The sequence below is a fragment of the Aquarana catesbeiana genome, linkage group LG01, assembly GCF_042186555.1.
Source record: "Aquarana catesbeiana isolate 2022-GZ linkage group LG01, ASM4218655v1, whole genome shotgun sequence".
In the NCBI taxonomy this organism is placed as follows: domain Eukaryota; kingdom Metazoa; phylum Chordata; class Amphibia; order Anura; family Ranidae; genus Aquarana; species Aquarana catesbeiana.
The window spans coordinates 498,770,479-498,784,383 of NC_133324.1; the positions used below are offsets into that span (position 1 = coordinate 498,770,479).

Genomic DNA, 13,905 nt, shown 5'->3' on the forward strand with positions numbered 1-13,905 from the left:
CAAACAAAAATCGCGGCGATTCTGCCTGTGACTCCAAATCGCAAAGTGTGAATGGGGCCTTAATTCTTGACCTGTATCACCAGACCCATATGAGATAAGCATATGACGAGCTGGGAAGCCCTCTTCCCAGTCTGCCTTACCCTTATTAAGTAATCTATTAAAGGGGTTGTAAAGGTAAAAATTTTTTCACCTTAATGCATTCTATGCATTAAGGTGAAAAAACTTTTGACAGTACCGCCGCCCCCAGCCCCCCCGTTTTACTTACCTGACGCCTCGAATCTTCGCTCCTCGTCCTCGTCAGCTTCATTGCAGCTCAGCCTGGTCGCTGATTGGCTGCAGTGGATGGATTGAAAGCAGCGCAGCCATTGGCTCGCGCTGCTGTCAATCACATCCGATGACGCGGCGCGCCGGGGGGCGGGGCCGAGTGATACAGCGAGCGGCTATAGCCGCCGGCTGTATCACGGGAGCGCGCCCGCAAGCACTCACCACCGTGCGAGGGAGCTCGCATGAAGGTGGTAAATGCTTGCGGGGAGGAGCTGAAACAGCCGCCGAGGGACCCCAGAAGACCAGGTTCGGGGCCACTCTGTGCAGAACGAGCTGCACAGTGAAGGTAAGTATAACATGTTTGTTATTTTAAAAAAAAAAAAAAACATCTTTACAACCCCTTTAAGTAATCTTGCCTTTATTTTCTTTCCATTTAAACTAAAATGGTACTAATATTGATACTCTGATTGAAAGTCACTGGGGTTGATTTACTGAATGCAAATAGACTGTGCACTTTGCAAGTGCATTTGCACTAATTTTCCCCAGAGCTTAGTGAATGCATTTAAGCTCTGCTGATTTCCATCATTCAATCATGTACAGCAGTCCATAATGGGCGCAGGGGCGCCGCCCCCCTAGTTTGCATGCAGGGCTCCAGACTCATAGCTTTCTATGAGGTTTTTTTTTTTCCTTTTTTTTCAAGCACATGATTAGAGCCTAAGGCTCTTATTTGCTTGAGAAAGGTTGGGCTCCACTTGTGACACTAGCAAATCAATATTCGCTATTGGTTTCCGGCTTCTTCTCCTCTTGCCAAGCAGAATAGGAGGCGGATCTAAAGAAGACCAGGTTAGCAGGGAGGAGAAGCCGGGGAAGCTGCGGCGCCGTGACCCTGGAGGGGTGAGAGCGGACCTGGGGGGGGGGGTTTGTTTTCTGCCCCCCAAAAAAAGTTTAGCACCAGCCGCCACTGATGTACAGTGGCAAATGCTTTTTTTTTTTCTTTTTTTTTTTTAAAACTTTCCTTGCCCTGATTTGGTATTCTTTACAAAGTGAAATTTCATCACATGTGTCACTGATCTGGGGAAAATGAGTACAACTGCATTTCCAAAGTGCACAGTCTATTTACCTTTAGTAAATGAACCCCACTGTTTAATTAAAAGTCAATTTGTAACCTGCAGAAATAATGACAAGCTTATTTATCATGTGTTTTTCTAGGTACCACAACATTGGGATTCTGGTACTTTTTCATCATGATGTTAATGACATAGTATTAGAATTTTCCAAACTAAACGTCTACTTCAAAACAAGAGGTGGAACCTACCACAGAGTGAACAGCATCATTACAGATATTGGATCTGTCCTATTTAGCGTAAGCTGGTAAGGTGATACATTTGTAAACCTGTCGTATATGTGACCTCTCACATCAGCTGCTAAATATCTAATTGTTTATATAGTTCTACATAGTGTCACATTCCTGTCCCTACAGGTTCTGGTTCCGACTCTACTGGTTTCCTATGAAAGTGCTTTATGTCACTTGTTGTTCCAGCCTTGAGTCTAATCCAGACATCCCTTTTTATTTCTTCTTCAATGTTCTCCTATTTGCACTGACACTTATGAATATTTATTGGTTTCTGGTAAGTATGCAACTTTGTGACAGTTTCTTACACAGCCTGCAATTGCTTAATTTCTCAAAACATAACATCAATGTTGCATGTTTCTGTTCAATTGTATTAAAGTGGATCTTAACTAAAAAAAAATTGGATTTTTTTGTACTCGCCAAAAAATTCTTTTGTCTGAGGTTATTGATGGACATAGATTCCTCTTTTCTTTACGATTGGGTTATACTGTCATCTGCAGGAGTAGAACTGTAGGTACCAAATAAAAGGTCAGCTCCTGCTGGTGGCAACATTCCCTTGAAGAATGTGCTCTGTTTGGGGTTTAATTGATTTTATTCAGGGAGAGTCAGATGTTAGAATAAGGGTTTATGTACAAATAGACATATGCATACAGTAATTTTGAATTACAAGTGATAGGAAAAAGGGTAATGGGTCAAAAGTACTAAAAGGGAGAGAAGACGTGGTTTATTCTGCAGCTTGTATATTTAGTCTCACTACAACTCTCTCACACACAATGCCTCTGTCTATTCTTGGAACATACCCATTAGGAGGGTCCCATCAAATCATATCCATGTTTGTGGGACTAAGGAACCTATCATAGGAGCATGTTAACTTGTTCCCACACCTTGGAAACCCAGGTGAAGATAAGTCTAGAGACCTGCATTCTGAAGATCTTTAACAATGATATCTAGGTTATACCAATAGGGCTTATGTGCTTTATTTTGTTCATTTTCTTTTTATTTATTAAACTTGTAATGTTACCCTTTTGTGCACATCTCCTTTTTATGTTCTGCTTCGAGGGCTGTATAGACACACCTGGGGTCCCCCTTATCCATTTATGGGGTGGCCCTTTGAGGAATGGATTTGCCCATGCCTTTTGGATATGTTTGGTGCCACTGAACTCGTCCCTGTACAGGTAGGCAATGGGTAAAGCTCTCCTATACCAGTCACAAAGAGAACCTGTCACCTGCCCATGCTATCATATAGGGGGCTTATTAGCAATAAAGTGATATCAATAAAGTGAAATGAAAAAATAATTGAAATAGTGTTAAAAAGCAGCCTCGAGATCTCTCATTAACACCTCCATTATTGAGGAAAACTATAAAGTGCTATTACGATAGTGCTGGTTAGGCTGGTTGTGGTCAGGAGGGGACAATGCTTCACATATGGTGGCAGTGCCCCAAAGTGGGGCATTTTTGGATCAGAGTATATAATTTCATTTTTTCGCTCAGTTAATCTGATCAAATCCCTGAAACATGCATTACTAGGCAGCATGGTGGAGGAGACCCCGAGACATCAGAGGAGACTCATCACATATATTTGTGTCGGCTAAAATCATCATTGCGAGGTCCTGGAAATCAGCAGTCATACCTTTTGATCAGCTTAAACAAAAACTCTCCTGGATCATGATAAATAAGCGTCTAACGCCAATCCTTAATGACAAAATGAAGCTGTTTGAGAAGGTATGGGATCCGTGGATCAAACATCTAACTTCCGATCCCAGGACCTTGCCCACTTAGATTGTTATTTAGACAGTGAAGGTTGGAGCACGGAGTTCCCTACTCCCCCCTTCTCCCCTTTTTCTCCCTCTCCTTTGTTCCCTCTTTTTTTTCTCTTTCTCTCTCTACCCTCCTCCTCCTCCTTCCTTGGCCTTTCAGGGATTCAGGGATCAGGTTTGTTGTAGTAGTTAATTTGATGTGATCATCTCCCCGTGAGGGGGGTCAAAAGCCATGGAATGTATGACAAGTAAACTCTGGGTTTGACCCAGAGAACATATTTCTTATTACAATTAGGTAAGGTAGAGATAACATGCTTTGGCATAGAATTTTGGGGGCTGAATGCCTTCAATCTGGAAGTGGCCACACAATGTTACCACAAATATGGAACTGTACCTCTGTTACTGGAGTGAGACCAATGGTATTGAGCATATAAATCCTTAAATCTAATCTGATTAATGGTAGACTCCTCTCGCTTTTAGAATTAACAATACCTAGGTACTCTCCTCTATTGTTTAAGTTTAGGTTATCCCTTGTTTTTCCTTATGGCATTACTTTGCACAATGGAAAATCTGCCTAATTGTCAAGCTTTCGGACTACTATTTGTGATCGATTTATCCTTTACTTTTGTTATTGTCAAAATCTTCAATAAAAAGGATTGAAAGAGAAAAAGTGTTAGAAAATGTAAATTTTTGCAGCCCTCTGGGTCTCTCTTTCTCTGCCTCTTCTTATATATTATCGGTGTCTACCGTGTAAAATATCATGCGTGGTACAGAGACTCCCTAGCACCTGGTATTCCGGGGGAACCATTTCATACGTATATCTGCATTCTATGCTTGCAATGGATTTTTGCTGTGTTGACCTTTCTATGTACATGTTTCATATTAGACATGCCTGTGCTGAGGTATCTGTACTTACTGTGTGTTATCTTAAAATAAACTATTGAAAAAAAAAAAAAATTGTAATTTTAATAAAACGACAAAAAAATAATTTAAAAGCAACTTTGTTGCTCTATGCAAACATCTGAATGCAAATGTGCACGTACATGTATGTGCACATGTTAGGTACCATCACGAGAGCAATAATTCTAGGGCCAACATTCTCAGTTGACTCTTAAATGATGAGCTGTAAAGGTTTTTGAAGCATTGCTTATGGACAATGCTGTAATTTTGTACCATCTCACAGGTGCGCAAGGTAAAAAATGTAAATTATAATATAATAAATTAAAAAAAAAATTTCGTCCCTGTGCACACAACCTAATGCAAATGAACGCATAATGCGTACACATTTACCTACATATGTTAAATATCACTGCAAGAGCAATAATTCTTGGGTCATCGTTCACAGGTAACTCTAAAATGATACCATATGTTTTAAATCTATGACGTGTCTGTGGTGAATGAGCCACACGTGAAGAAATAAATACGAGGCGCTCCCTAAAAATATCAATCTCACCCTTTCCAGTGATTACATTACTCTACTAATGAACACCTATTTATAAGTGTATACCGCCAAAAACAATTATAAAATATATATTAGTGAACACCAAATAAATATACAGAAAATAACACTGTGCCAATACTGCTCAAATTTACATCTATATACAATCCTTGTATGGTGAAAATACAAAAAAATGTGAAATTATTGTATATCAAAAATACAAAATAGTGAACAAAATATATATATAAGTGAACGTGATCCAGTGACACTAAATAATGTTCATATAAATTCGTGCCAGAAAAAGTCCTCCCAATTCCAAAAGTGTAATCTTCTTTCCAGAAATCCTTTCACCACACCTGAGTGTTCAGTGAACCCACGCCCAGTGAAAACTCACTCACCAGCTCCCAATGCCTCCACTTGCGTGTGAGGCTATATAGCATAGAGATTCAAATCATCTGGAATCAGTTAACCATATCTCCATCCGGGTACACGTTCCATATGTGAATTAAAAAAGAAGCTCCCAATAGTGTGATACCGTCACTCAATTTATTAGCACACACTTCATATGACACTTCAACAGTTCAACTCACATTTGTAAAAAAATATAAAAGCACAGCAAACTCCACAGCACACTGTATAAGCAGTATCCACCCCAGCAACTTCAATAAACCTCCTGGGGGGATGCGGTCACGCCAGACCCAAGACAGGCTGGCGTGTATGGTGTATCTCTCACCCTCTCCTCTCCCGTCTGCCTAAAGAGCCTGATCGCTTCCTGGGTGGGTAAACCGCAGTACTCGCTCCTCTGTAGGTTACTCGTACGCGATTTTCACCGTAGTTTGGCCTGTGACTTAATCATGGGATAGGCCGCTTTTACTGTCAATCAGTCCTTTTATACCCTCCCGTCCATGACTACTAAAGGGTGCCTGAATGCGCATGCGCCCCACGTAAACTCCGCGCCTGCGCTGTAAATGTGTCCCCGTGAGCGCAATCTCCCGCTACTTGAGACCGCTACTCAGTGGGTCCTGAGGTACCATATTGTAACATCTGATTATCTTCTACAAAATGTGTCATCTCCAATGTTGATTAATTTACAAAGCAACATCAATCAAAAATATAGGTACTTAGATCGCTGTTTTCAAATCTGAATACTGGACCCTGCAATATTAACGCATTAATGCTGGTTGCTTAGTACATGTTGCTAAAGTGCATCACAATATTACATAACAACCCATTCCTCTCCAATGCTCTCAAATTTATCACCAAATCTTGTGTATTATTCCCACAATCCACATTTAAACCATATTAATAACTATCCATATTTAATAATTCTATAAAAAATATTAAAATATACATCCGCACTCCATTTCCATAAAAGATATTTTGGAATTATTTTAGAATTATTCTAGAATATTTTTAGAATATTTTTAGAATGGCTGGCAATTGATAGTCCTAACTATCAATTATTAATAAAGTTAAAATAATTTTAAAACACAATAGTAAAATATATGTAATTACTTATTAATATATTGGTGAGTGGTCTCCCCTACATCATTATCAATCACTGTATTCTCATCTGATAATTTCCCCTGTCCATCATACATGATATCCTACTGTGTACATGATCTAACATCAAATTCAAACGAATAGTTCTCTTTTCAGTGTACTATTTTATACTGGTATTAAATCGATTTCCATCTCCTGGTAACTCACATAGGATACCATATGCTCTCACATATAATACACCTCTACAAAGGTTTACCTAACTTGTTGGGATGAGTAGATGTAATATCACTCCCCGCTCGAGCACTATCTCCCCCCATCCTCAACTCACACCCCAGCTGTAAACTGGTGCTATCTAGACTACTTCTGACTATACACAATTAGAATATCTAAAAGAGATACACCCCCCCCCCACTATATAAAGTGATTATAACATAATCCCTTAAAGTGCTGTGCAATTCCTAAAAGTAAACCAATTCCACGGTAGGTGCTACAATGTACATCTAAAATAATAATAGTCAGTCTAAAAATCATTGATAAAACAATTTAGGTCCAGTTCAATATTGAGTCCTCTCGGGGTCAAACTTTTAAAAAGAAATATCCATTCCGTTTCCCTCCGTGATAGATCCCTTATCCTATTGGAACCCCTCCAGGAAGGATGCACTACATCAATGCTGCAAAACTGTAGCAATGAGGGGTCCTGTTGGTGCCTGTCTTTAAAGTGCATGGACACACTGTGGTATTTGTATCCATTTTTTATGTTCGTCAAGTGTTCGCCTATTCGGACCTTCAGTTGTCTTTTGGTCCTTCCTACATAATATAGGCCACAGGGGCACCACATGAGATAAACCACATGCGTGGTAGTGCATGTGCTGAACTCCTTAATTTCAAATCTCTCACCTTCTCTGTTGGTGACATTGGTGATGCCCCTATTCCTCACCCTCACTGTCTTGCAGCACACACATTTCCTGCAACAATAGAAACCCCTAAAGTTGAAGGACAAAGATCTTGGATTTGGTGGATCCAAGATCTTCTTAACTATTTGGTCACCTATACTTGGGGCTCTTCTATATATAAATTTAGGTTGTGCTGGTAATATATCCCCTAAGTGTCTATCTTTACAAAGGATATACTAGTATTTCCTATAAATATCTTCTATTTCCCTGTACTGACAGTGGAAACCTGAAACAAAGCTTAATTGATGTTGGGTATCCCCTACTTGTGGTTCTTTCTCTTTCAAGCATTGTTCCCTAGGAATTTCGGCTACCTCCTGTATTATTTTCTCATTGTTGTACCCCTTCTGTATAAATTTCTCCTTAAGAGCATTTGATTGGATCACATAATCATCAAGCTGTGTACAATTACGACGGATACGCAATATCTGTCCTTTCGGGATGTTCTTTATCCAAGACGGATGATGTCCACTCGCCACGGACAAATAACTATTGCGGTCCGTCGGTTTGAAGTACACCTTGGTTTTTAATGTGTTAGAAACCTTATCTATAGTGACATCCAAAAAGTTAATTGTTTGTTCACTTATTTGATATTCCAATTTGATATTATTCGTATTCCTATTCAAATGTCCCAAAAATTCTTCCAAAGACTCCTTTGTTCCCTCCCAAATCAGCAAAATATCATCAATAAACCTTCGGTAGAACTTGAGCTGGGGTCTATTTATGTTGAACACCTGTCTATCCTCCCACTCGGACGTGAACAAGTTGGCGAGGCTAGGGGCATATTTTGCCCCCATTGCCACGCCAACTTGTTGAGAGAAAAACTGTCCGTTAAACCAAAAATAGTTGTGGGACATGCAAAATTCTAATGCATGTCTCACAAACTTCTTCTGTACATACGGGATATCATCCCTCCTACTTAATGCCCAATTAAGGGCCAAGGCTGCATCCTCATGTTGTATGTTTGTATATAAGGAGGCTACGTCAGCCGTTACCAAATATGATATTGCTAATGGATCCAATTTCACTTGTTCCAGTAAACGCAGTAGGTCAGAAGTATCCTTAAGGTATGCTCTCGTTAGTTTTACACTGGGTTGGAGAAATTTATCTAAATATTCGCCCAGTCTTGCAGTTACTGACCCAATTCCATTTACTATAGGGCGAGAAGGTGGGTTCTGGATATTTTTATGAACCTTGGGCAGCGTGTAGATCACCGGTATCCGACTTGCACTTGGTACGAGATATCTTTTTTTCTTTGGGGTTTAGGGCCTTTATCCCAAACCCCCACTCCACCAATGCTGCTAATTGGATGCTATATGGTTCTGTGGGGTCAGACTTCAGCTTTTTGTATGTGTTCTGATCATCCAATAAATCCACTAATTGTTCATGGTAAAATGACTTGTCCATGACTACTACCCCTCCTCCCTTGTCGGCTGGTCGAATTATTATATTTTTTCTGTTTTCCAGGGATTCTATACCTTCTTTGATGTAATATGGGTTTACCCCTTTCTTAACTGGTAGATCCTCAATATCTTTTAATACCAAGTTTTTAAACACCTCAACGAAGTGGTTACTTTGAATCTGGGGATTGAATATCGATGTGTTTTTTAGACCACTATCTATTCTATCAGGCACCACCGAAGCTCTTGTTCTTGCTTCCACCGGATGACTTAAAAAGTATTTTTTTTATGTTCATAGATCTGATGAACTTGTGTGTGTCTATATACACCTGAAATTTGTTCATTTTCTTCTTTGGTGCACACTTAAGGCCCAAATTTAAAATATTCATTTCTTTATGGTCCAATTCTACCCCACTCAAATTAGAAATCCCCGTATTCACACATCCCTCAGCCGTTTTTTTGGATTGCTTGGATTTTCCTGCCCTACAACCCCTCCTTCGTTTTGTGGGGGCAGTGTGTCCATGGTTTGAATGTGTGGGGGTCCAGGCATCCCTCCACCTCTTTGTTGTACTGCCGGGGCCTGCCCTCTCGGCGTGCCCCGTTTCCCTCCCTTCCCCCGTTGTCCTAAAAAAGAGTTATTGTATGGTTGTTGATCATAATAATACTCTTCTTCCAATCCTGAGTACCTATTATACAATGGGATCTCATTAACTATTTCTGGGTAACGGTTGGGTGGGGGGTGTTGTCTCCACTGATGGTATTCATGTGGAGGATTATACCCTCGTGGGGCCTCACTTCTAAATATCCTAGGTGATTGATAATTGTAGCCTCCTCTTCCTTGTGGGGTATTCCCCCTATACGGTCTCGGTGTCTGATAGTTATATCCTCCCCTTCCTTGTCGTGATGGTCTAGGAGAGTAAAAATTTCCACCATTATGATTAGTATTCCTCGCTTGGTTGTCACCATTCCGGGTTGTGTTTGTAGACAACTATTCGTTTGAATTTGATGTTAGATCATGTACACAGTAGTATATCATGTATGATGGACAGGGGAAATTATCAGATGAGAATACAGTGATTGATAATGATGTAGGGATGACCACTCACTCACCAATATATTAATTAAGTAATTACATATATTTTACTATTGTGTTTTAAAATTATTTTAACTTTATAAATAATTGAAAGTTAGGACTATCAATTTCCAGCCATTCTAAAAATATTCTAAAATATTCTAAAATATTCTAAAAATATTCTAAAAATACTCTAAAAATATTCTAGAATAATTCTAAAATAATTCCAAAATATCTTTTATGGAAATGGAGTGCGGATGTATATTTTAATATTTTTTATAGAATTATTAAATATGGATAGTTATTAATATGGTTTAAATGTGGATTGTGGGAATAATACACAAGATTTGGTGATAAATTTGAGAGCATTGGAGAGGAATTGGTTGTTATGTAATATTGTGATGCACTTTAGCAACATGTACTAAGCAACCAGCATTAATGCGTAAATATTGCAGGGTCCGGTATTCAGATTTGAAAACAGCGATCTAAGTACCCATATTTTTGATTGATGTTGCTTTGTAAATTAATCAACATTGGAGATGACACATTTTGTAGCAGATAATCAGATGATTCAATATGGTACCTCAGCACCCACTGAGTAGCAGGCTCAAGTAGCGGGGGATTGCGCTCACGGGGACACATTTACAGCGCAGGCGCGGAGTTTACGTGGGGCGCATGCGCATTCAGGCACCCTTTAGTAGTCATGGACGGGAGGGGATAAAAGGACTGATTGACAGTAAAAGCGGCCTATCCCATGATTAAGTCACAGGTGTGACGAAACATGTCGGGGCGGGGCCAAACTACGGTGAACATCGCGTACGAGTAGCCTACAGAGGAGCGAGTACTGCGGTTTACCCACCCAGGAAGCGATCGGGCTCTTTAGGCAGACGGGAGAGGAGAGGGTGAGAGATACACCATACACGCCAGCCTGTCTTGGATCCACCGTGACCGCATCCCCCCAGGAGGTTTATTGAAGTTGCTGGGGTGGATACTGCTTATACAGTGTGCTGTGGAGTTTGCTGTGCTTTTATATTTTTTTACAAATGTGAGTTGAACTGTTGAAGTGTCATATGAAGTGTGTGCTAATAAATTGAGTGACAGTATCACACTATTGGGAGCTTCTTTTTTAATTCACATATGGAACGTGTACCCGGATGGAGATATGGTTAACTGATTCCAGATGATTTGAATCTCTATGCTATATAGCCTCACACGCAAGTGGAGGCATTGGGAGCTGGTGAGTGAGTTTTCACTGGGAGTGGGTTCACTGAACACTCAGGTGTGGTGAAAGGATTTCTGGAAAGAAGATTACACTTTTGGAATTGGGAGAACTTTTTCTGGCACGAATTTATATGAACATTATTTAGTGTCACTGGATCACGTTCACTTATTTATATATTTTGTTCACTATTTTGTATTTTTGATATACAATAATTTCACATTTTTTTGTATTTTCACCATACAAGGATTGTATATAGATGTAAATTTGAGCAGTATTGGCACGGTGTTATTTTCTGTATATTTATTTGGTGTTCACTAATATTATATATTTTATAATTGTTTTTGGCGGTATACACTTATAAATAGGTGTTCATTAGTAGAGTAATGTAATCACTGGAAAGGGTGAGATTGATATTTTTAGGGAGCGCCACGTATTTATTTCTTCACGTGTGGCTCATTCACCACAGACACGTCATAGATTTAAAACATATGGTACAATTGAGATTTACAACGTGGCAGCTATAGGTAGATTTATACATCAACTATTGATATTAACTATTAAGGTTGTTTCTCCGAGGCGCAGTGGTGGGGAACTGGGTATAGAGTGGTTATTTTACTTTGGAGACCGTTAAGTAACTCTAAAATGATAACCTGTAAAGACTTTTGAAGTGAAGTTTATGAACAATTTTGGGTACCATCGTATTTCACCATTTCGTGGATGTGAACAATTTTAATGCCTAACTTGTTTGATAACTATTTATTTGATGCAACTCCATCTGTAGGCTGGAATCACGCATGCTGCGGCCGCGGCTCACAGCAGAGGGTATGGTATGTCCCTTTTCACCAATTCATGTGTAAATCAGGTCTGAATTTTTGCCTGAATTCACACCTAACTCGGAAATCAAAGACGCACAGGACCTTTCCAAACGTGGACTGCGGCCGCCCTGGAGCTGTGTGAACCAGCTCGATTGAGAGCAAGGCACACTCTCCTTTCATGTGAATTGAATGCGGGGAAACCCACAACCAATTTGCATATATGTGAACCGAGCCTTAATATTTTATCAAAATGTTGGTATTATATTGTGTTTGTATTTACTAAAATTCATTTTAGTGTATTTTTTTCCTGAAAATATAGTTTTGATAAACAGTTACACAAACATTGTCCACCATAAAGAAATTGCAACTGCCACCATTTTGTTCTACATGGTCTGTAGATAATTGTTTGTAGATTTAAAGTAATTTTCAAGCAAAACAAATGCAGATTTTATCATGTGTGCAAAAAAAGTAAAAAAAATGCTCCAGTAGAAAAGTTGGTTAAAGAAGAACTATCACTACAACTTAAACATACTTTGTGACTACGCCAGGGAACCCAGTGCATCTAGCACCTAGTCCTTTTTGGATCTCTTTTGTTGTTTTTGAAACTATTACTAACTAGTTATTATTATTTATAACATTTTATTATCACTGTCAATGCTGGCTGTAGCTCCACCCTGACTTAAGCTCAAAATGTGGGTATAGCCAGCCCCCACCTCTTCTCTTTGCTGTGTGTTTTCAACGCAGAGTAATGTGCCCATGGATTACTTTATTACTGGCTCATTACTCAGTGCCTGTCATCAGGTAATCCAGATACAAGAAGTACAGTAAACAAGAAGTGCAGTGCCAATTAGTGCACTGTATGTGGGTACTGTTATGTTCTGTACAGACATCGATTTTGTTCTTGTACAAAAAAAAGATTGGGGTCTGCTCTCTCTGCCAGTGTGCAGACTCGCCTCTCCTCTCGGATCTATATCTCCTGTCCTTCATTCTGCTGCCAGAGAAAAGCTGTTACTCACACTTCCATCTCCTTTTATCAGCATTGTTGGACAATCATTTAGAGAGGTGGGACAAATTTTCCAACTATGTTACTTAGCAAGAACACAGCATGGGGATCACAGCAGGTGGGATTAAGAGTGCTGTGCACTGGATCCCCTGGGGGGCTCAAAAATTTTTTTTTATTTATTATGATACCTCTTCTTTCAAGGAACTTTTGGTGACAATTAAGGCTTCATTCCCACGAGGCGGATTCGCTGCCATGGAGTCCGCCTCAGTCCGCCAGCTCAGCGGGAGCCGGCGGATGACAGGTCTCTCTCTGCTCACTGAGCGGGGAGGGGCTTGTCGAGCGCCGCTGGTTGCTATGGAGAGATCGGACGAAAACGGACAGCATGTCCGTTTTCATCAGATCTCACCTGATCCGATCCGCCAGGGACGGATGTGACCGTAGGGCCATCCGTCTGATTTTAGCGGATCGGACCAGGTCGGATGTCAGCGGATATGTCAACGCTGACATCCGTCGCTCCATAGACTAACACGGAGCGCCTGTTCAGGTTCACAGAAAAAACTGAGAGGCGAACCTGAACGGTCCGATCGCATGAAAGGGGCCTTATTCTATGGCTTTACAGACAAGTGCGGTATTGCTGCAGATGTTTTGAATACACTAGAATTTAGCAGAATAATTATGCAAGTGGGGTAACCACCTGCCATAAATTCCTCCAGTAATTCTTGCTGAAAGTGGAAAACTTCTTTAATATTTTTATCTGCCAGCTCTGTGTCCTATACCACTTTCCAGTGGATATATAAATTATAATCTAAGACATAAATATAAAAAAATAAGATACAACTGGATAATGCCATATGCATTTGATTATGGTGATTTGTTGCACATTATATTCTAGATATAGTATATAGCAGATTTAAAAGACACAAATTAATGGAGCTTTGTATTTGTTAATACATCATGTAGGCTAAGTTTACACTTGCAGATGGGGAAGTAAAAACAGGTGGTTAAGCCGCATTTTATAATGATCACACCCCCCCAAGCTGCAAAGGCAAGCGGACAGGGTTGTATACTACTACGTTCGCGATGCTTTGCTTTGCAGTGCAGTACAGAAGGTAATATATCCCCTGTCAACA

The 13,905-nt window shown here is 40.0% G+C and overlaps 1 protein-coding gene across 1 annotated transcript in view; it reads left to right on the top strand.

Annotated features, from left to right (window-relative positions):
• The window catches only part of CERS1 (ceramide synthase 1), a 95,653-nt gene that overhangs the window by 64,651 nt on the left and 17,097 nt on the right, over positions 1-13,905 (top strand). Inside the window, exons 4-5 of the mRNA XM_073592658.1 lie at positions 1,474-1,635; positions 1,745-1,892. Coding sequence (XP_073448759.1) covers positions 1,474-1,635; positions 1,745-1,892 — 310 coding nt within the window. The remainder of the gene's footprint in view (positions 1-1,473; positions 1,636-1,744; positions 1,893-13,905) is intronic.